This window comes from Medicago sativa, chromosome 2 (assembly GCF_051527215.1).
Source record: "Medicago sativa cultivar Bolivia chromosome 2, Bolivia_mono, whole genome shotgun sequence".
Taxonomy (NCBI): domain Eukaryota; kingdom Viridiplantae; phylum Streptophyta; class Magnoliopsida; order Fabales; family Fabaceae; genus Medicago; species Medicago sativa.
Genome location: NC_140750.1, coordinates 76,483,077 through 76,509,105, shown reverse-complemented (window position 1 = coordinate 76,509,105; position 26,029 = coordinate 76,483,077). Strand labels below are relative to the sequence as shown.

At 33.2% G+C, this 26,029-nt stretch overlaps 4 protein-coding genes and 2 long non-coding RNA genes across 6 annotated transcripts; 3 read left to right on the top strand and 3 right to left on the bottom strand.

Moving 5' to 3' along the window:
* The first annotated feature begins 352 nt into the window (after window positions 1-352).
* On the top strand, window positions 353-5,052 carry LOC146950874 (Polyketide synthase, enoylreductase family protein). The gene is made up of 8 exons (XM_085746823.1): window positions 353-811; window positions 1,930-2,073; window positions 2,167-2,269; window positions 2,443-2,542; window positions 2,784-2,860; window positions 2,964-3,042; window positions 4,481-4,599; window positions 4,757-5,052. Exons 1-8 carry the CDS (start codon window positions 406-408, stop codon window positions 4,848-4,850), a joined length of 1,122 nt encoding a protein of 373 aa, XP_085602949.1. The 5' UTR covers window positions 353-405; the 3' UTR covers window positions 4,851-5,052.
* Window positions 5,053-5,675: 623 nt separating this feature from the next.
* On the bottom strand, window positions 5,676-9,418 carry LOC146950873 (hydrolase family protein / HAD-superfamily protein). Its single transcript, XM_085746822.1, has 12 exons — window positions 9,273-9,418; window positions 9,073-9,176; window positions 8,928-8,963; window positions 8,648-8,721; window positions 8,117-8,157; window positions 7,937-8,008; window positions 7,623-7,824; window positions 7,284-7,379; window positions 7,112-7,179; window positions 6,532-6,733; window positions 6,362-6,445; window positions 5,676-6,097 (listed from the first exon to the last, which is right to left on the bottom strand). Exons 1-12 carry the CDS (start codon window positions 9,380-9,382, stop codon window positions 6,041-6,043), a joined length of 1,146 nt encoding a protein of 381 aa, XP_085602948.1. The 5' UTR covers window positions 9,383-9,418; the 3' UTR covers window positions 5,676-6,040.
* A 2,830-nt stretch (window positions 9,419-12,248) lies between these two features.
* LOC146950872 (F-box/LRR-repeat protein At3g59200-like) lies at window positions 12,249-13,253 on the top strand. Its single transcript, XM_085746821.1, has one exon. The coding sequence runs from the start codon at window positions 12,486-12,488 to the stop codon at window positions 13,242-13,244; it is 759 nt and encodes a 252-aa protein (XP_085602947.1). The 5' UTR covers window positions 12,249-12,485; the 3' UTR covers window positions 13,245-13,253.
* A 2,117-nt stretch (window positions 13,254-15,370) lies between these two features.
* Window positions 15,371-17,048, top strand: LOC146950871 (uncharacterized). Its single transcript, XR_015027724.1, has 2 exons — window positions 15,371-15,606; window positions 16,720-17,048. It is a non-coding gene; the product is annotated as an uncharacterized LOC146950871 (long non-coding RNA).
* A 1,383-nt stretch (window positions 17,049-18,431) lies between these two features.
* Window positions 18,432-20,592, bottom strand: LOC146950870 (uncharacterized). The gene is made up of 2 exons (XR_015027723.1): window positions 20,198-20,592; window positions 18,432-19,672 (listed from the first exon to the last, which is right to left on the bottom strand). It is a non-coding gene; the product is annotated as an uncharacterized LOC146950870 (long non-coding RNA).
* A 48-nt stretch (window positions 20,593-20,640) lies between these two features.
* Window positions 20,641-23,398, bottom strand: LOC146950869 (xyloglucan endotransglucosylase/hydrolase protein 31-like). The gene is made up of 4 exons (XM_085746820.1): window positions 22,923-23,398; window positions 22,403-22,503; window positions 22,089-22,306; window positions 20,641-21,305 (listed from the first exon to the last, which is right to left on the bottom strand). The coding sequence occupies exons 1-4, from the start codon at window positions 23,116-23,118 to the stop codon at window positions 20,942-20,944; spliced, it is 879 nt and encodes a 292-aa protein (XP_085602946.1). The 5' UTR covers window positions 23,119-23,398; the 3' UTR covers window positions 20,641-20,941.
* Between the last annotated feature and the right edge of the window lie 2,631 nt (window positions 23,399-26,029).

The following is a 26,029-nucleotide window of genomic DNA, read 5'->3' as shown; positions in this document are numbered from 1 at the left end:
ACACAATATCAGGATTGTAGGACTTGATGAGCTTTTTTAGGGCTCTGACTGTCTCAGGGCTTCCTGCCCCTTGACAGTTCCAGGATAGAACTTTCATTGCTCTTGGCCAGCTTGGTATAGCAGACCTGCCACTTGATCTTGTTGGTCCAAACCGTCCTTCTTAGCCTTCTTAGGATTTGTTTGTGAGCTTGTAGGTGACATTTGTATGCTCTGGTTCCCCTTTTGTTTGATTTGATAGGATGAATGTGTAAAATAAATATATTTAAAAAAAATTAAACAGATTTTTGAATTAAAATAAAAAGAAAAGTTTAATTAAGTCTTTAAACTAAAATTTTAAGTTGGTGACAAAAAGATGAAAACATAAGCAAGAAACCTGGAGAAATCTGGAAACAGAGTGTAACGAAAATGTTACGATCACTCACTCACAAACCCTCCTCTTCCCTCTTCAACTTCAGCTCCAACTTCACTTCGCTTCGTACCAGAATTCTAAATACGCATACACATGCATTCTCCTCCGCCGTATCACCACCGTCAAAAGCAATCATATACGAATCCCACGGCCAACCCGACGCAGTAACAAAGCTAGTCGACATTCCGGCGGCGGAAGTGAAAGAGAATGATGTGTGCGTCAAGATGCTGGCAGCTCCAATTAACCCTTCAGATATCAATAGAATACAAGGTGTTTATCCTGTGAGGCCGGAGCCACCGGCAGTTGGTGGTTATGAAGGTGTTGGAGAGGTTCACTCAGTTGGATCAGCTGTAACGGCTTTGGCTCCTGGTGATTGGGTTATTCCCTCTCCACCTTCTTTTGGTACCTCCCATTCCTTCAATTTCTCATTTTCATTTTTTATTAATTTTTTCTTCAATTAAGATAAAGCTATAAGCTTTAAGAAGTTTATGATATCATGAGAAAATGATCGTCACTAAACATGTCTTTTTTAGTCATACGAGCTTATAAGGTATAGCCTATTGTGCTTACTAAACAGATTCCAAGTCTAGGAAATTATAGGCATCTTCAATTTAGCCAATGCATTCATTATTAATGTATATCGTCCAACATATGAGTATTTTTGAATTAGGGTTGTTTGGATTGGCTTATTTGAGACACTATTTGGAAAAACTTATAAACATGTCATAAACTATTTGAACAGTTTATGACATGTTTATAAGCTATGTTCAGCTTATATCAATAATCTCTCCATGCTAACTTATGAAAACAGCTTATAGATTATACAAATATAATTTAACTCTATATTATCATGTGTAATTGAAATAGCTTATTCATAAGCGCTTATACTATTTCTGCAACATAAGTTGTTTATTCAAACAACACCTTAGTGTCCTCGTGAGCTTAACTCAGTTGGTAGGGACAATGCATAATATATGCAAGGTCAGGGTTCAAACCCATGCCACCACGAAAAAAAAAAAAACACCTTAGTCAATTTAATGGTTGAAAATGTCTTGCAAAAACTAATACTAATTTGATTGAGAATTTTAAAATCTAGTGACCATTTTGAAATCTAGTCGCTAGATGGTATCAATCCATCCTCACATAATCACATTATTAATAAGTCTAAATTGATCATTAGAATTGCAAAGTATTAATCAGTTTCGTCCCTCTTCTAGATTTGTTATCTACTTTACCCAAGATATTATTTACTTAGTTTCAAACACATCCCCAACATTACCAACTTAATGTCATTATAGTTCCTGCAAATATTACTAGAGGGACGAATTTGATTAGTATTTTGTAATGCCATACATCATTTTAGAATATTGATAATATGGGAGATTAAGTTGATATGGTCATCCAATTTTAAGAAGTTAATTTAGATGTTTACTATACTCTATAATTTGAGACGCCAAATTAGTGTTTCGCTTGTTATTATTTATTATTATATTTGAAAATTTTATTATTTATTTTTTCAGGGACGTGGCAGACATACATTGTGAAGGATCAGAATGTATGGCACAAAGTAAACAAGGGTGTGCCTATGGAATATGCTGCTACAATTACTGTTAATCCTCTCACTGCTCTTCTAATGCTTGAAGACTGTGTTACTTTGAACTCAGGCACTGCCCCTTTAGCTGCAATACTTGTTTTCTTTTAGTTGGTTCATGAGTAGATTTGTTTATGCTTATGTTATGTATTCACGTTTTCAACAGGAGAGGCTATTGTACAAAATGGGGCAACCAGCATGGTTGGTCAGTGTGTCATTCAGCTTGCAAAATCTCGTGGCATTCACAACATTAATATTATACGGGACAGGTGATATTTTTAAGGTTCTTTGTATGCTAGTGTTCAAAATAGAGTAACCAGCATGGCTGTGTCTGAATGTTTTTTAAACATGCTGTTGTTCCCATTTTCTATCTCGTTGAACAGAACAAGATGTTTTGTGAAAAAACTTAATTTTTGCATTGCTAATCCTTTTGCTTCTGTAGGCCTGGGGTTGATGAAGTAAAAGAAAGACTTAAGGATTTGGGTGCTGATGAAGTTTTCACCGAGAGTGAACTGGAAGTGAAGAATGTCAAGAGTCTCCTGGTATGCCTTGGATTTATTGTTTTGTTAGTTGTTATGATTTATGCTATGAGATAGATATTGAATTTTCAGATGAATGTTTGTTATCATCATTTGTTAAGCATTTGGGAAGTGAAATGCATATTGTTCTATCTTTATTGTTTGAAGTTTTGTACTTGTCTTCCTGAGATGCAATCAAAGCTCTTTAAGGGTTATCTCCTATCCTAAACTTGAATGATTATTTGACATCAAATTGACATGGTAGGGTGATATACCTGAGCCTGCACTGGGATTTAACTGTGTTGGTGGCAATTCTGCTTCTTTGGTTCTCAAATTTTTAAGGTATGACATGGGATATTCGATAATGACTTTAATGATGTAAACTTTCTCTTTTATTTACTAAATACCATTATCATGAAGTTTTAGATATGTTTGTGCCTTGCAGACGAGGAGGAACTATGGTGACGTATGGTGGAATGTCTAAAAAACCTGTCACTGTCTCAACTTCATCCTTCATATTTAAGGTCAGGCTGTAATTTGCAATCATTTTCTTCTACTATCTTCAGTCTACTATGGAACACCGTTTTTTAATTAAAGTCTTGATTTATAGTGTGTGTGTGTGTGTGTGTGTGTGTGTTGACGTCAAACTCTTGATTTATCTTGGACAACAATGATTGACCCGAAGCGTAGAGATAATCGATCACTGGAATATAAAGTTGAATCAAGTTGAACGGGTGGTATACCTGAGTCTACTCCGCATGACCATATTTTTAGCTGGGCATTGAAGTCATGCTTGTCAACACTGCTATCCGTCCCTTTGCAATGTTGAGACTCTGTAGTGGTATGGTGTTTTTTTAATATGCATATAAACCTCGCCGTCTGTAGTGGTAATGGTGTTGCCTGTCGAAGAACTAGTGAAGTATAGATATCAAGATCCCTGGATATTTGGTCCACAAAAAAAAAAAAAAAAAAACCTAGATGTTTGAATGTTTTGGTTGTAAAACTGAAAATGGGTTTTACATTTAGCAAACAAATTTTCACTTGCCTGCTCGAATAGCTACATAGCATTTTCTGTGTGAAGGATCAGAAAGAAGTGCTGAAATTAAGAATACTATTTATTTATCACGGTCTTAAATGGTATCTCTAAAACCTAATATTGGTTGATCAATCAAAATAGAAAAAGAGCAGAAAAATGGCAATAAAAAATAGTCATGTTGGTCCATGAGCCGTAGGACCTCTTAATATCTGCTGAGCAGAGATCGAAGTTGGTCTCTATGCTCAAACAGTTGTGTTGTTATTTTGGGAGACTGGCTGAGTATGGTGGGGATGCAGAAATGATCATTTGCAAAGACACGCCAATAATCAAATCATCAAGAATTTGTAAGGGTATATTAAAAATTGGTACCCAAGGTCTACGAGGCCCATGTTTTTGAAAGTTTGCATTTTGGGTATATTAAAAATTAGTAACCAAGGTATATAAGTCCCATGTATTTCAAAGTTTAGGTGGGAAGCCTCTGGGCAGGAGCTTGCAAAGATTATGAAATGGTTGTATGAGGCCTGTAACTTTCGACTCTGAATCATGTTGCTTTACTGGCCTGTCTTCGCAGTGGATAAAGTTCAGTGCAACTGGATTGTGCTGAGGAACAAAACCGGGCTCTTTTTTTGATTCAGGAGTGGATTTAGGGTATCCTCACGGTTGGTAGCTGTAGAACTAATCCTTCGAGGATGTACAGTATCCGTCCTGCACTCGAACCTTGGACATATGGTTAATGAGTCCAAGCTACTAGCCACTCAGCCACACCTTGTTAGCCCAAGCCGAAACTGGGTGCTTTTGGACATCCAAAGCAAATATCATGACTTATCTGTGGCATAACCTTTCAATAATACATGCTTATACTTTTTAATAGAAATAGCATTGTGATTTATTAAATGTAACCATGGTTTTAAATCACATATTTGCAGGAACTTTCCTTGAGGGGTTTCTGGTTGCAGAATTGGTTGAGCGAAGATAAAGGTGAAGAGGCCAGAAGAATGATAGACAGGCTTTTGGGTCTTGTACAAGATGGAAAGTTAAAATACAAGTATGTCTCATACCTATCATAGGATAAGAAAAATATGGGAGGGGTTTATATTCACTCTGAACAATCAATTGTTCATAAATTTTAAAATTTATAACGAAGTCCTTACTCTCTTTTCTCTCAATCAGTTGAAACATTAACTGGTCGCCTTATCTTGCAGGATGGAATTGACTCCCTTTAATGATTTCAACAGAGCATTGGATAAAGCTCTAGGAAAACTTGGGAGCCAACCAAAGCAAGTGATCAAATTCTAATTTGAAACGTGGCATTGGATTTAAGGCTTGCGGTTGATATTTACTTTCTGCGATAAAGGAGTTCTGCATTTTATCTGGCATTTATATCTCTGTTAAGTACTCACCTTGTAGGAATCCCATGTGTATTGTACAAGAATACTGAAACATAGCTACAACTTTTCCAAAATTTGCTCCAAGTAGTTCAAAACAATTACAGATATAATTTTAGCTTTAAATTTTCTAAAAATTACTCGAAGTAATTCAAAACAATCTCGGTCAAAGTATGTGATAGAAACTAGTTTTTATAGTGATAAAATTAACAGAAACAACAATTTATTTATAACAATCTACGGACTGTCATCTCAGAATAGAGAATGAGTTATTTTACATACAGCTTAAGGAAAGAGACAATATGTTGTTGTTACAAAGCAATTGATATCCAAAAAAATTGAGTCTTGGTCTCTCTCTCTTTCAGTAATTACAGTGGTATTGCTGGAGCTCTTTTTTATATAATAGGGAAGTGGGAGAAAAATTCGTAGACATCCATTTTTGGGACTGATCGAGATAGATTAAACTGTCTAATTCTTAGGAGACCAAGACTCTCAAATTTCTTTCTTTCTTTTTTGACAAAGGCTCAAATTTCTTGGATAGGCATTGTCTTGTAATAGTAGACTATCGCTTTTTTAGTTTATGTGTTAATTCATAATTTGTTGTATTGTAAATGAACACATTCTCTCTTTTATGAGATAACGGTCCAAAGATAGTTATTTCTTCTACTAAGTTAAACCAAGTGTAGCTAAACCAAGCTGCCAACTTGAAGTTCTCTATCATAAAAGAAAAATAGAATAGAAAAATTGTGTTAATTGAACATTAAAATGAAGACATCAAATCTTACAGTGTAGGTGTTTATCCATCTCTTTTACTTTTTATCTTCCTACAACTTATACTAATTTCAAAAATACACATAAAAACCAAATGTCACTGTATTTGACATCAAAATTTTGATGTCGAAATATCATTTCTCATCAGAACAACAAACATGAGCAAATGAGCAATTATACGTGCGTCAAATGAATGGCATGATTAAGCCATAAATTATTACATTGTTTTTCTGCTCACAGAATCACAATTTTAATTTAGAAATGTCTTTTCTCTTACAACCCTTTCTACCAAGAATTAGAGCCTTCTCAGTGTAAAGAATACTGGACCAACTAAGCACATTCCTTTGCCAATATGTAGTCCACTGCTTCTTCTACAGTGTCAACAACCTGCAGAAGCGAAGCTATATTATTATAATCACCTAGAGGTAGAACACTGGCAACATTTAGTCACAAAAAATAAATTGTCACAAGACACAATATATGGTAGGTGGTGTCATCTAGATTACAACTTCCCGCAAATTTCAGGAAACATTGGCTAGTTCCCATCACGGCACTAACAGTGGAACAAAAACATGATATCTTTCTTAAAAGAAATAGGGGAAAAAAAGGATAAGTATCTGAATTATTTTTTAGAGGATGACGAGGAATTACCAGATCTGCTGGAAATTTGTCATGATTTTCCTTCCCCTTGAAAACACCAGTTCTTGTGAGAATAGAAAACCAAGGATGCCCGGTCTGAAATGCAATGTTTTTGTTATTAGCATATGTCAGCAAATAGCTGTACCTGTAATACTTGTGAATTCCAACTCCAATAGGCATACCTGTCGTGCACCTCTGATGTCAACTGCAGGATTGTCTCCAATCATGTAAAGTGTTTGAAAAGGTGGAGCGTTTTTATGATTTATATCGTAGGAATCTTCATCGACTAGTGGTACATGTTTCTGTAACACAATTTCTGCATTCTTGAATACAGATGGATGTGGTTTGCCAAAACATGTGTACTCCAGGGACTGAGGATGAGTCCTGCAGATACAGTGTTTCACGATTATAGATGAATGTTCTTAAATATAGATTAAATCAGCACCATCCTCCTAAAGAACTTATTTGCAGTTTTGAATATGATAAAACAGCTTCTCATGTTTAAACATATATGGTGACACATCTAAAAAAATTGAAATGTAGAGGCAACACTCGTATATATGAAATTGTGGGGACAATACTCGTATAATATATAGTATAGATAATATATGTTGTGGCAGCTAATCTATAATACTATATATGATGCTGAATTTATGAAAATCTTAGTAAATGTCCCAATGCATGTCATGTTCCTGTGCTGAAGTATTCAATTTAAAGGAACTAGAGAACTACCATGAACAACAAGATAATACACAGCCTTACCTATTGAAGATGGATTCTAATGCAATCCTGAAAGCTCCCATACCCAGACGCTCAAAAGGAAATTTCGTCTACCTTTTGTAGAACCTTGTCAGTGGGTATAGTAGTATGATAGTTTAAAAGAGATCCATATAATCTGTATCATAACACTTTTCTGTAACAAACATCAACCAACCTGGTACTCAAGGTCATCATTTGCAAAATATAAGTGTGGTTGTGTTCCGACATTTCTTCCAGGAAGCCCTCCAGTTTTCAAGATGTCACAAAGAACCTAAATAAGAAGTCATGGTCAGTTCATGGATTCATTGGTTTGATTCATAAAACATAAATCTAAGAACTTTTAGAAAACCCAAAAAAGTAGAGAACTCTTTTATTTGTTCTCAGCTCTTAGAAACAGAAGCCAAGTTACAATTCAAATTTGATTACACTAAATCTAGTAAAGTGGACAGCAGCTTGAAAGGAAAGGGAAAGTCATTTGATATGGAACAGTCGTAAGATTGTTGTAGTCAGTAACCTGTATGTCCCTGCTCCAATCAACAGGATCACTAACTATGAATGCTGCTTGAACCCTTTCAGAGACAACATCAATTTGTGGACCACTCTCATCAAACTTTGGATTCTGAGTAGCATCTAGCTTGGTTGTCCATTTCTTGTATGGGGCCAATGGATCAATGTTTTCAAAGCAGGATGCATATTCATCAATTGAGATAACATTTCTGAACATAAAAAACAACAAAAACGAAATAATAAGACATCGACACTGATATGAAATTAATTAATCAATAAAGTCATGAAATATGTGACAAGCCAATTATCTTAAACCCTTACTTAAAACCGTATTCAGACATAACTGAAGCTGGTTCCCCTTTTCCCGCAGCAACAATGAGTTTATCCTCAAATCTGTAAACTCAATTTCTATATGATAAATATCATGCAACAGAATAATTGCTGGTTTCAGCATGTAATCACATACAGCCAGATGAGATCAGATAAGAAGACCATTTATACCTATTAACCAATTGTCTAAATGGTGAATGGCCCTGCAAAACCTGCATAATAATCAAATTCCATTAAGGGAAGAATCTCTGCAATTTGACAAAAAGAATTTAGGACAAAAATTTGGAAAACGTATTCCCTGGGTTGTGACTTTTGAGATAGAAATGCATGTAGCAAACAGACAGAAAACATAACCACATGCATATACATTTCTAATATCATACATCAGAAGAAAAAGAATCAACACATACTACAGATTATTAATATTTACTACTTAACATTTCCAAAATCAATAATTTTAAATTATACTAAGAGCATCACCGATGGCAAAATTTTAAACAAATGTATTTGGATTGCATAGTCACACTACCAAATGGTCCCTCCTATGCCACATCATACTTAAACAACTCATCCATATTTTGTTCCAATAGTTGAACTTTTTAAGCAATTCACTTTTATAATAGTTGAATTTTTATGTTTTTATTCATGTGTCCTTAATTTAATTATAATAAGAGGGTAAAGCAAACCTCGTCCAAAACATACCTGTGAAGCTGAGACATGTAAACCCAACAGTTCACTAAGCTCAGAGGCTCTTTTAGCTTCAGGAATGCCACCACCTTTGTAAAACATAAAATTAAAAAAATTAAATTAAGCAGTGTATAATTTAAAAACAAAATATTTATTTACCTAATGCTAGATATGCAATGCAAATGAATCATTGATAAAATCACATTCAAGCAAATATGAAATTCCATAAAATCTTAACCTAATTACACGGAACTAATAATAAACAGAACAAATAAAAATAAGAGTAAGAACTCACCATTAGTGAGAAAAACGTAAGGAATTTTGAGTGTACCTAACCAAATAAACAGATCAAAAAATTGATGAGTCGATGATTGTAAAAAAAACAATAAGAAAAAGCAAAAAATGATACAGAGAGTATTTATTTTTCGTTGTTTATTTACCATCGGCGTTGTATAATTTTCTCAATGCGGCCGGAGAGCCACCAACGGGAGTATTTCCGAGGAGAATGACGCCGTCGATATCGAAAGCAATTCCGAATGAAGGCCTGATTAGTAGTGTTATTAGATCAGTTAACGAATTTGGAAAGCATAATAATAATGAAATAATTAGAGAGATGGGGATTGTTTCAGGAATGACGAACCGTTCGGATATGCGAGAAAATGAACAACGAAGAATGTAAGAAGAAAACTCAGTGCGGTTTAACGGTTGGATTTGTTGCCGCCATGCTTTGGTTAAGAGACGGAAGGCCATCGTTTGCTCAGTTCTTTTCAGAATCAGCTCAAAACCGAATTTTATTGAATGGGTTTCATATGTTTTTATGAAAACCACCCAGATTGAACTAATTGAATCAAGCCACATAAGTAAATTTTAAGATTTTTTTTTTTTTTTTTTGAAAGGAATTATGGTACTTTTTCTACTAGTATGATATATTCCATTAATTTTTTTCGAACGATATTCCATTTAATTTATTGTTTGCTGTTATTTAATTTAATTTTTTAAAACAATGCTTATTAGTTTGTTTTTTTTTTTTTTTTACAGAATTTAATCTACATTGTTCCAACCTGATTTGATGGGAAGAATGATGAGATGGTTGCTCAAATTACTGTAATTTGATACCAAGTCTGCATCTTGTAGAGCTTTGAAGGCTCAAGTCCTCGTATGATTTTTTCTAACTCATTATTAGAAACACCTCAAACACAAGGAGAATACCAAGCCAAAGAGGAATTACTATAAAAATATCAGACATCATCGGTTGAAGAAAAGATGAACCGGGTTCACAACCGTTAAAGTCCAACACATTCCTCGCTTTCAAAGCTAGTTAGCACAAAGTTAAAGGTGGCGACAAATTCGTAAGAGTAATGATATTTTGACATCCATTTGATGACAACTTTGTTGACAACCTTGTTTTTCTCATTTCTTATTGGTCAAAAACAATGGAGAGAGAAAAAGGAAGAGAGATGATAACAACATCATGTGAGTATGAGAGAGAAAGTTGTCCAAAAGTTGTCAAAAAGTGGTTGTTAATATATCATTATTCGTAATACAAGAAGTACTATACAACTGACATCTAGTGTGACAAAAGACATAATGGTACCAACACGACACACCACATAGGGAAAATGTTGGATGACACTAATAATCATGTTCATATCACATAGGGAAAAAGTTGGATGACACTAATAATCATGTTCATATCGAACGGAGGTACCGTTTGACCAGACTTTTTTTCGGTCTAAAAGCTACTTTAAAACAAAGTTAAAATAAAGCCCTTTAAAAAAGGGTCTTGCTAACAAGTGCCTTAAGGGCATTGTTTAAGGAACCCAAAAAAAGAAACTATGTCTTGAAAATATAAGTCAAACACTTTTAAAAGTCATAACCGTACAATTTCCAATGCAAAAATTGCCACTTTTAGATGCTTAAACAATGCTCTTAGGGCACTTGTTAGCATTTTCCTTTAAAAAAAAGTTAAAGCTGTTTGGTTTCTTTATTTTTTTTTTAGTTCTAAAGTTATTTTTAAGTTAAAAGTTGTTTGACAAAATATTGTACAAAACTTTGAATTTATTATTTTTTGGTGGTGTCCGGGATTCGAACCCGGGACCTTGCATATATTTATGCATTGTCTAAAAACAATGAAAAAAAGTACCTGGTCGATTTTGGCAGGCAAGAAGGTATCCATAGGGCTGCCTCACTGAAAGAATTGTGGAGCTGAAGAATATATCTATAATAATGTATATGGTGTGTATATATAAAGAGAATAGTTTGTTTTCTCGTTTTCAATTATACTGTATAACAAATTTTGTTATAAGAATAACATATTTTTTGTCATATAAAAAGATAAGAATTTATATTATATGATATTATATTTGTTACATTGTTGGTGTCATTGAAAAAGATATGTTTAGTTTTTTAAATAAGAAAAAGATATGCATAGTTTGTTACAATATAAATATGTAAAATATATATAAGTATAATTTTTTTAGGCATCTATACCTGTACTTTTAATTAAAATCAAAATTTTATAAAAATAATTATATGCATTACACAACACTAAAAAAATTATATGCATTAGCGTAACAAAAAAAACAGACATACAGACATAAAGTATTACTATAAACGCTAATGTGTTTGTGTGTGTATTTGTGAGGTTGAAGAAAGGGAATAAAAATATTTGGTGTCATTCAATGACAACATGAATAAAAATATTTGCGAGGTTGTGATGATTGAACGATATTGAAATTAAATATATAAGTGATAAAAAGATAATAAAATTTCTTCAAAAATAGATAATAAAATTAAATGGGCCCTCCTTAAAAAAATTATTTGGCCGGTTCAAAAAAATAAAATAAAATTAAATGGAAGAAAAAAGAAAATTGAAATATAATATTAAAAAATAAAAGAAAATGTGGCCAGCGTGAGTTGAAGAGATGTGCTTGTTAAATAAATTGCGAAGAAGTAATTTTTTGAAGTAGTATTCAACAACTTTTGGTTAAAACTCATTCCATTCGGTTTTATGCATTCTAGAAAAAGTACTTTTTTTCAAAGGTACTTTATTGATATTGTGTTTGGCCTAGCTTCTCCTTAAAAATGTAGAGAAGCTGAAAAAAAAAGCCGGGCCAAACAGTACCGGAGAACTCCCCATAAATCTCACATACTATGTCATTAATCTAGATTAGACCAAAAAGATAAGTTGTACAAGAGTAACGTTCTATCTAGTATCTGAGCATCATGGTGCTTGCAAGGACCACCCTCCAACATCCAAGCTCAACAGAGTTGTTCCAGTTTGACCTACCTTCTCGATCTTATCCATATCAAATTGCATTCTTTATATTAAAAAAATTACAATTACGATTAAAACAAGTCTTGGTAACTTGTGTCTTGAGGACATATGTTTGCATTCTCCAATTAAAAAAATTTAAAAATGTATTTTTTTAGAGATCATACTAATAAGAGAACACTTATTAACAGGTCAAAATTAAAAATAATTTATAAATTTTATAGAAAAAAAGTTTTTTTTTTTAACGTATTGAAGGCATAATTTTCAAAATAAAGTTTTCATTCCTTAATATTTTGTTTTTTTTAATCATCAATGTATAAAGAGGTAAAATAAAAGGTTTTTTTTTTTGAAGGAAAAATAAATGTAGGTTCTTATCCATTGAAAATTCACCTCAAATAAAGTGATGAGATTCCCACTGAATTTAACAAAAAAAAAGTATTTTATTCCTTAAAAATATAGTAATAAATAACTTAGGGTGAAAAGAAAAAAAATTAAAAAAATTACATTGGGTGAAAAACATTATCTTTTTTTTTTCTTTCACCGTACTCATCGCAAATCGCAATTCTTCTTCTTCTTCTAATGGCAGCCTCACAGGCAGTGAGTTCGATCAACGACTTCCCGGACAGCATACTCAGTCATATCCTCTCTTTTCTTTCAACCAAAGACGCTTTCAGAACAAGCCTTGTTTCGACGAGGTGGGTCCCATTATGCTACTCACTCCCCGTTCTCCGCATCGACGACAGAAGGGCGCACGGCGAATACAACGCAAATGAGTGGCTTATCTGCCGTCGATTCATGGACGCAGTTCTTTTCTCCTCTCCACGCGCCGCCGTGGACATAACTCTCAAATCCCTTGATCTCGAGTGTCGTTCTAAACACTGGGAGGCTGACCCTGACTACTCTTCCTGTTTCAACCGATGGATCGAAGCAGCAAAACGGCGTAACATCGAGAATCTCGATCTATACTTGCTACGCGTTCCTTTGGCTCCTTCGGTTCTTTTCTCCTGCAAAACTCTCGTCACTCTCAAATTGTTCAAAGTAAGTGTACTCACCATGTTTCGTTGTCCTGTTGATCTTCCTTGGCTCAAAAATCTTGATCTGTATAATATTCATTTCGAAGAAATGGAAGATTTTATGAAACTTCTCTCTGGGTGTCCGGTATTGGAGGATTTGAAAACTACATTTGTTCAAGCAAATGCCGGTGTTGCAGCAGGAGGCTACTTTAAACCCTTATCCAACTTGATCAATGCTGATATCCGCACGTTTGAGGTTCCGTTCAGAGCAGTTTATAATGTTAAGCTTCTAACCCTATTTGAGGTATGTATGAATGATATGTGATATGATTGTTCCATTCAGTGGCGAAGCCAGGATTTTTATAGAGCCTGGGCCTATTCATATGGGGTTTTTAAAGACGGTCCTATTCATATGGGGTTTAAGTAACATTCAAAAGTATACAAGCTGATAAGTTTAAAAATAGTGGTTCAAAAAAAAAAATGTTGCTGTTTTGCTTCTGAGTTTTCAACAGAAGCTGTTTCCTTATAGGCTCAAAGATCCACTAAATGAAACATGGCTACCAATGTAATGAAATGAACTAACCCCAACATCTTTTGAAACGAGAATTGGATCCGAGTGATGTCTTTGCTTACGGCAAAGGAGAGATCAAAGGAGGTTTTGGGTGCATATGCCCAATAGCATCAATATGCAAGCTGATAAGATCTTGCCGTCAAATAAAAGTTCAGGTTCAACATATAATTATATTTACTAATATCATGGGACAAATGTGTAGTTCATATCAAGAACAAGCTACAACGACTCTAAAATCATGATATGAACCTAAAGACTCAGAAAATGAAGAGCTTAACACAACTCGACTGTCCAGGGTATCAATTTTTTAGGGACACTAAAATTATTAGGGAAATGTTAACCGGTGCCCCCCGGGGCACTGGTTAAGGAATCAAATGTAGAAATTATTAGGAATCAAATGTAGACCCAAATTATTATTTATACTTGATAGTTAGTTTTATATAAATATATTTCTTTTTAACTCGTTTTGATTAATTATATTGAAAAAAATATTTTTAGAGAACCTTGATTATGAATGAATCTTTTGCAACAAAAAATAGAAGAAAAAAGACATTTAATTAATTAAAAAAGTACAATTTTATTGGAGACCAAAAACTTTAGAATCCAACTAAATGGGGGAGATCACCCAGAGTATACTAAGGGTGTGCAATTAAAGTTGTGCTATTGTTTAGTGAGAGATAACATTTTTAGTTTTTGTTATATCTCTTACCTCCAGTTTGTCATGTCTTTAAAAAAGTTTTTCAAATCAAACATTGTGTAACTAAGTTGTTTTGTCTTGTTCTTTATTTTTTAACGAATCAAACACATCCTAAATCTACTCATATATGTTCTTCCCCTTGCTATAAGAGTGTCTTTACATCATTACATGCACCCCTCACTTTGGATAAAGTGCGTTCAAAAAGATCGCCAAGGAGCGACGTCATCAACCAAGGTGACGCATTGTGTTCGAGTGCTGGAAGCACAAATGTAGGATGCTTTGTGTTAGGCATGGGAGATTATCATTATGCCAAATGAAATGAACCAATACAATAGAAGTAACGGATGATTGTGTGATTTAATGCATTGTTCTCCCTGCTACGTGTTAGCTAGTTAGTTCGGATCCTAAATTCATTTCCGTGACATTTGACAATGCCACAAATAGACAAACACCCCGACAAAGTGAAGTTTATGGTCAAACACAAGATCAACTAGAAACTCAGTGCATGAGACTGTTGATACCAATCTATGATTTAAGGAAAAGAAAATTAGTTCATATTATTTGATATAGCCCTCATCTAGAGTTTTGCTGTAAACCATGGAGGACTTTCAAATAAGGAAAATAATTAGATAGTCATAATTATTTGGACACAGCATGATTGATTTTCATCACAGAATCTTATAAAGTCACACATGAGTGATTGTGATGTACAATAGTTGTTGTGACAGCCACAATGTTGTCTAGCGATATAGACACAATTAGCCGAACTTTTGTGTTCTTCTCCGCTTATTTATTTGTTTACTTTAGAATATGATTGTTATTGGTCACAGCAGAGAAGGGACCACATCAACTTTATTCTAAATTTCTAGCATCATTGATATTGGTATTCAAATTCATGGAACAGAGAAGGGCTACCGACAATCTGTGAGGTCAAATTCAGTAACAAAAAGTCCCATGAGAAGGTTCCTTTAAATGGTTTACTTTTAGAGCACCGATACGTCGACCTCCTTATCTGTCAAACCACTTCCATACACCCTCCCATTTGGCACAATTAAGCTTATAATAATCAACTTATGCCATATCACCAAAACATTAACTTATGCCAGCTCAAAACAAAAAAATAAATAAAAAAGGAAATAAATAAAGAAATCACTATTCCCTCTCTCTCGTGAGGTCCTCCTCACTCACTCTCTCTACCGCAACTGTGAGCTTAGTAAGCAGCCGTCCCTCTGTCTCCTTCACACACGCACACTCTCTCCCTCAATCGTAAATCTCATCTGTCTCGTTACAGTCTATGTGCCTTGGATTCGCCGTCGCGTGAATCTCATCGTTGGTAACTCAATTTATTTGTCTCCAGTTGACGTTGCTTAACTATCTTCATCAATGGAATGTGTATGTGTTGCTGATTCTTTGTTGAAGGTGAACTTTGGAAAAATTGTTTTTCAATATCTTGGTTGAGGGTTTTACATTTTGGGTTTTATGTGTTTTGAAAATTGATGTCCGAAATTGGTTAACACTAAATGTAGTTTAGGAATTGAAAACACTAATAAGCACTTGTTAGCTTTGAAATTAGGTATGATGGATTTAGATGATTTTGTATTTTGTTATTTTTGCACTTCAGTGAACAATAAGATTAATACAAGTTTTTAAATTTGTATCACACATTAGTGCAGATCCACTTGATGATATTGATATTGTTGGTTTTTCTAAATCCAATCTATGTATGATTAGGATAAATTCTAAAATTTATACATGTGATATTGGAGGGTTGAGCTAGAATGCAAAAAAAGAGAGCTATGATGTCATAATAAGTCAAAAGTGGGCGATAAATCTATGTTTTTGACATGAAAATATGGTTGAAATAGAGGACTATCATTTTATGTGTATAAACTAGTTGAGGTTATAGTTTTCTTACATGTGCAGGTACGATTTTCATTGGTGGGGTGTTGTGGGTTGCAATTAGGAATTGTTTAGTCTGTTAGAGTAACATAAGCTAGCTAAATTTTTTGTGATGTTAGAGTAACATAAACTTAGAGTAACATATATATGTCACAGCTGATGACATCTCCTGGGCTGTTATTTGTGATGTTTGTCAATGACTTGTAGAAATTTTGGACAAATGCATAAGGTGAAATCTTTTAAGTTTATTGTTATTTCCTAAACGGTTTATTTGCTCTCTGTTATACATGTTTTGAAAGAATGATGATGCAAGGACATTTAACCTCTTGTTGACAAATGAACTGAAATGGTCAATGTTAGTGAATATGCTATGTTATATGTGCTTCTTGTCATATACAAGATTGTTTGTGTGGTGCTTGGCTAGCATATTAAAATATAAAGGATGGATATTTTTGTAGGATTTGTGTATCCCTCTTAGGAACTCAGTATTCTTCTTTAGTCTCCATGATTTGTTTGTGTATCCCTCTTAGGACAATGTCATGGATTGGTGATTTTGTGTGCAATGACAAACCAGCGTGTGGACAATGGCAATGCCATAGATTTTTCATTAATATTAATTTTTGTTTGTTATAGATTGTGAAATTTCTTGAAGAAGAAAAAGGGAATTTAGCGATTCAAGCAAATCAACATGTATATTGTGTTTGTACGAACAATGAGGATGAAGGGTGAGATGCGAAAGAAGACAAAAAGTGAAGTGGTGTGATCTATTTTCTAGGTTTTGATTGTGATAATCTTTTTAATTATCCATGAATATGTCAAACATGCAATATTAATGCCCATACTCGACCCATACATTATCATTTGTGCAAAAGTTTATCTTGTTCAAATAAGCTTAGAGGAATAGAAAAACTCATATGTAATATTACTCATGCTAGAATTAGAAAAAGTGAAATTCATTCCAACCCACATTCAGTACTTATAGCATGAGTGAGAGGTGAATGATCTTCTGTTTGACAGACTTTACGCAAACTAACAAAAAATGAATTGCAATAAACCAGTTTTTAAAAAAGGTGTAACCACAATTTATTTTCATTATGAGTTTGTCTCTTTCTCATTGTTACTCCACATGATTTCAGTTAAAGGGATATATTTGAAGCATATTTGTGATTTTTGACTAATGATAATAAAGGAAGAGGTGAATGATCCTCTGTTTTTCACAGGTTTTAGACGAACTAACCAAAAATGAGCTGCACTTAACCAGATTTTAACAAATATGTAGCCACATTTTATTTTTATTACCAATTTCTCTCTTTCTCTCAATTTATCCACATGATTTTAGTGAAAGGAATATATTATGGACACACTTGTGATTTTCGACTGATGATAATAAAGTGAGAGCTAAATATTGTTTTGTTTGACAGAATTTAGGTGTACCATAGTTTTAGTTGAATGTAACCAAACAATTGAAGCATATAACCATAATTTTACAAAGGCGTAACCACCTTTTTATCCTACGTTAATGTTACCCATATATAAGTTGACCAACCTCAAAATATCAAACTAACGCCAAGAAACATAAAAGGTGGTCACTACTAGTATTTACATGATAAGTTGGCTTAAAACGATATAGTTTTCATAGGATAATTTCAGATAACCAAATAATTGAAGTATATAACCACAATTTTACAATGGTGTAACCATATTTTTTCCTGCGTTCGAAATTACTTATCTATAAGTTTACCAACCTTACAACAGAAAATTAACAGAATTAGAGTCCAATAAACATAAAATGTAGTCATTACTGATATTTAATTTTGAGATTAGTTAGCTTAAAATGATATAATTTTCACAAGATATTTCTAGGTAACCAGATAATTGAAGCACATAAGCACAATTTTACAATGGTATAACCATCTTTTTTTCCTGCTTTCAAAATTACTCATCTATAAGTTTACCGACCTCGTAACAAAAAATTAATGGAATTAGCTTCCAAGAAACGTAATAGGTGATCACTTTTGGTATTGCGATGATAAGCTAACTTAAATGATATGGTTTTCACATGATAACCTCAGGTAACCAAATAATTGAAGCATATATCCACAATTTTACAAAGAGTAACCATATTTTTTCCTGTGTTCAAAATTACTTATTTGTCTGTTTACCAACCTCACAACATAAAATTAATGGAATTAGAGTAAAAAAAACATAATAAACGGACACTTTTGAAATTTCCCTTACCAGGTTGGCTTAAAGGATATAGTTTTCACATGATAATTAAGATAGAAAGTTGAGTGACTAGATGCAATTATTTGTTATTTGTGTTCATAGTACAACATTGATACATCAACAATTATTTTTTACAAGCAAACATGTATTCAATTAAAAATGGTTATGCAATCTACTCCCACTATTTAATTACTACAAGCAGCAGAGGCTGCGGGTTTAGGGACATATCCCACCCATGAGTTAGAACCAAACCTTTTTCTACTCCCACTAGGCTATGGGCAACAACAATCTTAGTTCTTTTAATAAAAATTACAGTACAATTGGACAGATTAGATAAAATGTCTATGCAATCTAGAATAATATTTTATATCTCAACCATCCAAATAAGACCTTGGACAATTCTAGGACTTCTCTATGGTCTCTAGATTCAAATTCAGATTCCTTAAAGCATCCTCCATCCACATTCAAATTCAGATTCATCACACCTGGTGGACGGGGACGCCAAAATCCAGCATCAAATCTCACTCTAACAGTAGCAATTGCAGAATGGTTTGAACAATTGAGCTCTGAAGTGAACTCCAAAATTGAAATAACCATTTGGACAAGATTCAATTGCTGATTTTGGAACACCATCTGGTTCCTAAACTGCCAAATCTTCCAGAAAGTGAAACAAAAAAATTGAGCTGATAGGTAGTCTTTTTTATCAACTAATCAGGCATCCAGACTTTCAAGCACAAACGAGTAAGAACATGATGTCCTTAGGTAATTTGATTGACTCTACTAGCATTGTCGAATAGAACTACATATAACTATATATAACCAAATTTTTGAAGAGTATAACCAAAATTTTACAAAGGCGTAACCATATGTTTTTCTTGCGTGCAAAATTGGTCGTCTATAAGTTTACCATGCTCATAAGAGAAAACTAATGCAATTAAGAGTACAAGAAACATAGAATATATATCTCTTGATATCTCAATGATAAATTGCCATAGAATGGAATTGTTTTAGCAGGAAAACTACATATAACCAAATATTTGAAGCGTGTAACCACAATTTTACAAACATATCACCATGTTTTTTCCCTGCGTTCAAGAAAACAAGGTACACGAACCAAATAACAAAACAGAAAGACACCAAGTTACAAATATATCACCGATGCTCTATTAAATGAAAATTTGAGATAAACCTCGCCCTTAAAATTTTAATTTCTTCACCGAATGCAAAGTTTGAGATGAGCATCACCTTCAATAGAGAGATTCAGCGACGGGACTTTGACGCGGAAATAGAGCCGGGAAATTGCAAAAACGGAGGGAGGAGATCACCACGCAAAGATAGATGTAGGAGATTGCCACAAAAACTACATTGTAACCAGAACGTACAAATACAATCACTACAAAACGTAATCAAGTTGTAAATAACAAAATTAATGCCATCTGCGGAACATCCAAAGAGAGACTAAATGATTGGAGAACAACTTGTGATTTTTTACTAAACATATAAAAATGAGAGGTGAATGTTATTCTATATAGGACATGTTTGACACAAACCAACTAAAGAATGGCTTAACTTAAGCAACATAAATTTTCATTCCAGACCCATTTGCAATTACCAACAAATCAGACAGTAGCAATAATCAGACAGTAGCAACAACGCAACATCTTAATCGACAACAACCCAGAATGCAACAATCAGACAATAGCAAATAACAGAGATTTTAACTTAATTATGAACTAAACATCTAAATACTATAAAGCTTCGTTTAACCCAAAATTCTCACTAAATCAGTATCAAACCCTAATATGATTAATTTCTTCATCATACCCAAATGATTTCAAAATAAATTTTAGCCTTCACCAAATACAAGATTCAAGAAAAACATCACCTTCAACGGAGAGATTCGACAACAGAAACTTTGACAAAACGGTAACTGTTGAATCGCGGAAGGAGATCGCGGTGGCTTTTGGATCGTATTTGTTAGAGGAAGGAGATCGAGAGAGTTAATTAAGCTGTCTCGGTTGAGGGAGAGATGGAGGGAGAGATTTCGGCCGTCGGAGGAAATGGCGGAGAGAGAGATGGAGAAAGCAGGATTCGCTCGTAGAGAGAGGTGAGGCACTATGATATTTTTTCTTTTTTAATTTTCAAGATCTATTTCTTATTTTTTTTTTAAGAATTCTTTACCATGTCATCAAAGATCAATTTTTTAAAGTATTTTAGCCATGTCATCAGTGGTATGAGGGGGTGTATAACTTTTGGTGTGTCTATGAATCTTTTCCCTTACTTTTAAGGGAACAATGTCCCTTTTCTCATTATATGATACCTTAACCATTATTAGAAACATATTGAAATAGATTTATTTCCTCAGTAATAACACTGACTAAAGTAACAGTACTACATACAAACATCCCAATCTTTTTTTTGGGTAAAATGTTACTAAACAAATAACAAAAACATCACAATCATTTCTTTTTATTTGAAGGGGTAGAATGTTCACTGCTCTTCCTAATAAAGACTTAGCACTAGCATGTGGGACCATCTCAAAAACCACTCCATGAATAATGTGTTTTGTTATGCATATGCAAATGTAAAAGGTAAATTTAATTCACACCAAATTGAACCGAACTAAACCTTAGCATTCTGGAGTAAGTGCATGGTCTCTCTTAGGATCATGACAATAATCATAGACCAAGTAATTATTTTGGACCCATTGCATTGCAACATTTTGCTGACGGCTCAGCTTGCCGCCATAGCCGGGAGGTGAGACAGAAGGCGGACGGCATGAGGAGGTGGAATCAGTGGTACAACCTTGTAGTTTGAAGTTTTTGTATCTCCCAATGAAGGGTTGGTAAGTATAATTTGCTTTGTATTTTCCATTCTCTGTAGCCCATGCAGATGCATCCCAGATTGATCCATACACATACATTGGTCTTGAAGGGAATGTTGCATCACTCTTCCTAGGATACCTCCTTATTGGAACATCATCCACTAAAAATCTGTATATATAAACCATAAAGCAATTCAGCACGCTAACAAAAAAAAAATAGCTATATGCTTTGTTTTTTAATAAACATGACATTATAATGTTAATGAGTATATATATTATAAGAGGGACCACATGTGGCTTTTAAATAAAAATGATCTTTTTGATAGGAATATTTTCTAGCACCTCATCATTTCTCTATACCTATTAGTAGGGTATGGAAAATTAAACACTCTTGCCTCTTGGAATAAAATATTTAACCAAACAGTGATTGATTGATAGCTATATGGCTAAATGATTGTTGACTTGTTGATCCTTACTAAACATAGAATATTGACACAAACAAAATAAAGTCATATTTATATTTAGAATATATTATTTCTGAGGATCTTGGTATAACAATGTTTTAAAAACTAGACTGAGTCTGAAAGGATCGATCGGTTCAACCAATCGAACTGAAAATTAGTAACTTCATTGATCGAATTAATCCTAGTTCTTTGTTTACTTTTGCTTTAGAATATAAAAACTCAAATATGTTTTAAAATAGTAAAATTGGATTTAATCCTAGTTCTAATGTAGCCTGATGGAACCATTCTCAACCAGGTTGGTTTAACTGGTTTGTATTTTTAATAAAAACTGTTTTGGTACTTTTTAAATACTTTTGATCTTTTGTCAAAAAAAAAAAACTTTTGATCTTTTTATTTCTATTCGGTTTAACCGTAGTTGAACAAATTGAACTATGATCTGTTGGTCTAGATTTTAAAACATTGTAGAATAGTGTATGAAAATATATTACATGATCTCACTAGGTTTCCATAGAATGGCATAGTTGTGAAAATCTTGTGTTGGATCGAACCAAAGATGAAATCTCATCTCTCTTCCTATGATCTTCCCATCTCCACTTCCTCTAATGTACACATTTGTCTGCAATACATATGGCTTATCTTGGGTAGTACCAAGGAACTCAATGTCTATTTCATCATGGTTTCCTTTGTGATCTTCGATGTTTGAAAGCTACAATTCCCAAATTAAATGAAATTAATATCAACACAAAAAACGTAATATACAGTCAATTTTAAACATTAATTCAAATTATAAGGTAATCCTCACATATAAATTTGTATTGACTCCTGCAGTATAACCTGGTTGAAGCTTAACCGCAGTACCAAAATATCCAGATTTGTAAGAGTGATATGACTTGAATCCACTCCCTGTGTTGCAAAGAAATGCTTAGAAGTAATAAGAATCCATACTAAAATAATAATAGATTTTTGCATTATATTTTATGTACTATGTACGTAGTCGCAGAGACTAATTTCTCAAATCATATTAGATAGGAACACGTGTGAGACGAAGTACTTCATCAAGAGTTTTAACCGCTTGAGATTTTAGTTTATTTAGATTACAATAACAAATAAATAAAGAATCACATTTGGCTCATCTAAAATTGAGAAGAGTATTATATAGTGCAAAGATGAAATAAATTAAAATTGTAACAAAATTTATGTACACATGCAACAAATTATGAAATGCTTGAAATTTCAAGAGTTATTTTTCGAGTTAATGATTATGTATGACACTTCATTTAGGTGAACTTGGGAGATGATTTGAGACATTTGATTTCATATACCTGAGGTAGAGTCAAGCCAGATTGATAATGATTCATGGTCTAGTTTCTGATGCTGAGCTCCCCATAGATTTCTAAATTCTTGATCAAAGCTAATAGTGCTTATTTTAGAACTAGGATAGTACCCTGGTGAAGGTGCACCCCCAGCATTACTAATACAAATCATGAATGAGAAGAAAAGAGAGAAGAGAGGAGCCATATAGAGTGAAAATTAGAGGCAGGGTTGGTGCTCGTGCTCTGCTCATGAAAAGATTATGACTACACAGTTGATTTATATAAAGAGATTTTGAGGCATCATGGTTACTAAAAATGGTGATTACTTAATTTATTGGGGAGTTTACTTGGGGACAAAAGTTTATGAGGTTTTTGATAATAAACAAAGAGGGGGAAACAGTTTAACTTTTGATGTGGACCTATTACTTTTCGTTAGTTCTTGATATGGAACTTCCTTTACAAGTGGAACTAATGTTATTTATCCTACATCAATTTTGGGAAGGAAAATATGAATGAGGAAATATACTCTTATGGTTTTGTCTGTGACATTGATTTGGTTCCTTATACACGTTATTTTTTGTGAACTGAGAGGTCTCTTCCTATTTAAGACGATTATGAACATATATTTTACCATGAGCTCGAATTTTAATCTAGAAGCAAGAGAGGTCCTATTTTCTTTTAAATCGGTCGATGTTAATAATTAGTTGTTACATTACTAATTTCTCCACCATCATGGTTTGAATCTAGTCCTTCAACTCTTTAACTCTTAACTCGAATCAGTTGAGCTACACAACCCTCAGTTATGCACAACTCACTAGAACCTCTATACATGTGAGATATCCTACAATGGCATAATTTAAGTTTAGGTATGAACAATAGCCTTAACAAATCTTTGTATAATATATCATATATACTTGAACATTTTTAATGTGTATACATATTTAGTAGCGTTCAAATTTGATACTCATTGGGGATTGAAAATTGGCGGACAGGGATTTAGTCAACAACACTAATTAAACAACTTGGAGAGGAACTTATAACCACCACAACCCCTATGTTTGAGATGTTAATATTGTGATATATATGACATATCTACCTGAAGCCTCTTCACTTCAGTCTTCAATGCTTAATTACATTTTAATTCTGTGATTTCACCACTGTGCCTCTAAGATCAATGGGCTTGATAATTTTCTATCTATATGTATAGTAAAATTTTGAGTGTTCTTTTGTTGATCATAAAAAAGAACAATATCAAATCTCAGATATATAGATAGCAAAATGCGGATTAAGTTATGTGAGTGCATAATTGATCAACCACCATTGTACCTATTTTTGGTGTTGACTAATTGTCACGTAGTGCCATTTTTTAATGTGAATGTTTAATTATGTCTGGTCTCAAAAATTGATTTTGAATGGATTGATTCTAATTAAGAGTTGATTGAAGGTAAAATGATTTTTTTTTACAATTCTACTCTGAGAGCAATCAAACATATCTAAATAATTATATACCTTTAAAATCAATTTCAAACTCTCTAAAAGGAAACCAAACGTACACTTAATGTACATCTTTTCTAATTTTGGTAGACCATCTAGGTTACACCACTTATTCATGGCTAGTGTAGTTTATTGATTTATTGGAGGAAGTTCTTAGCTTATAAGAAATGAAGATAAATCATCAAATGATGCGCTCAAATTAGATGATACATGTATTTTTCTGCTCAATTTGAGTTCAAATTCAACGTTGAGAATTTAACACCATCAATACAATTTTGTTGTTCGTGTGGTCTACTTGCTTCATGAGATTAGTCTCCTCCACAGTCACGCCAAAATGGATGTCTAATTCATACCAAAGGAAGATATGAAGATCACCAAGTAGTTTTTGGATTGCTAAATTTTCTAGTATATATAGGAGCAAATAGGATAACATATAGAACTAGGGAGCAACTAAAAATGATTAAAGAGCTTGTTCAAAAAAAAAAAAATGATTAAAGAGTTTAACAATCATTTTTTTTTGGTTTGCAAATTAACTTTTTCTTTTCTTGTGTTTCTTGGTGCTTGGTAGGCCCATTATCACATAGTTGAGAAACCTAACCCTTTCAGTTATAATCAAGACTTTGCATATTAAGCCAATGACAGAAAATTAACAAAAATCTAAATGTATCTAAATTAGTGTATATGTGTATGAAACCAAAGAAAAAAGTTTAGCTTTATGAATTATCGTGCATTTCATTTTCCATGTTTGTGAATTATGGTGCAAGATAATTGACAATCCTTTTGTCTTCACGAAAAGGTATTCCACTTATGTAAATGTTTTTTTTTTCCTCTACAAATTGTAATGCCTATTGCTATAAATTACCGTCGTGTGTGTACTCCTAATGAACTTAATTTTTGTACACACTACCATACATACGTCCAACCAGATTTCACATTTTTATATTTTAGAAAGAGGTATTGCAATATAACAGATAATAGATATCATACTATGCCGATGCAATGTAATATTATATCAATGTTAAATCATTCAAGATCATTTTACTTAATTTATGTTTTTCATATTTGATTGTTGAATTTTAAGTTTATATCATATAAATCATCTACAGGGACGTCTTTGAGGGGGTATAAACAGCTCTACGGAGCTGAGCCTTCAAAATATCGGAGCCTCAATAAATTTATTATGTGTGGATCCAATGACAATGACCTTCACCCAATTATTTAGAAGATTTCATTTTAGTCCATCTCAATATCTCTTTTGGCTGAACAAGATTCTCCGAGAGTTAACTATCAGAGGTGTTATGATAAAAAAAATGTGCTCGAGGAGTTATCTTTCAAATTATTTGTGAGAAGGATGATAAAAATATTAGTTTGAAGTTATATTTTATGTCATTGATTAGAATATGATTTTTTTTTTTTGTATTAGTTACCATGATGAATATTTTTTATGTTTACGAATATTATTTACAATTAAACAGAAGATTGTTCCTTTAAAAAAACATTGTGTTTTTACTTTATTAGGGCCCAATTTTACTATGTGAGTCAGACCTTCACTTTGATTGGGACGACCCTGATCGTCTGTATAAATTTCTAAGTATAACATAATTTTTTATGTTATTGAGACC

Coding starts and splice junctions, on each gene's coding strand:
- LOC146950872 (XM_085746821.1), top strand. CDS start 12,486: ATGGCAGCCTCACAGGCAGTGAGTTCGATCAACGACTTCCCGGACAGC.
- LOC146950873 (XM_085746822.1), bottom strand. CDS start 9,382: ATGGCCTTCCGTCTCTTAACCAAAGCATGGCGGCAACAAATCCAACCG. Junction 9,177..9,272: donor TTTTCTCGCATATCCGAACG/GTTCGTCATTCC, acceptor ACTACTAATCAG/GCCTTCATTCGGAATTGCTT. Junction 8,722..8,927: donor TTACGTTTTTCTCACTAATG/GTGAGTTCTTAC, acceptor TGTTTTACAAAG/GTGGTGGCATTCCTGAAGCT.
- LOC146950869 (XM_085746820.1), bottom strand. CDS start 23,118: ATGGCTCCTCTCTTCTCTCTTTTCTTCTCATTCATGATTTGTATTAGT. Junction 22,307..22,402: donor GAGTCAATACAAATTTATAT/GTGAGGATTACC, acceptor TGGGAATTGTAG/CTTTCAAACATCGAAGATCA. Junction 21,306..22,088: donor TGGAAACCTAGTGAGATCAT/GTAATATATTTT, acceptor TTATATATACAG/ATTTTTAGTGGATGATGTTC.
- LOC146950874 (XM_085746823.1), top strand. CDS start 406: ATGTTACGATCACTCACTCACAAACCCTCCTCTTCCCTCTTCAACTTC. Junction 812..1,929: donor TCCCTCTCCACCTTCTTTTG/GTACCTCCCATT, acceptor TTATTTTTTCAG/GGACGTGGCAGACATACATT. Junction 2,074..2,166: donor CTGTGTTACTTTGAACTCAG/GCACTGCCCCTT, acceptor CGTTTTCAACAG/GAGAGGCTATTGTACAAAAT.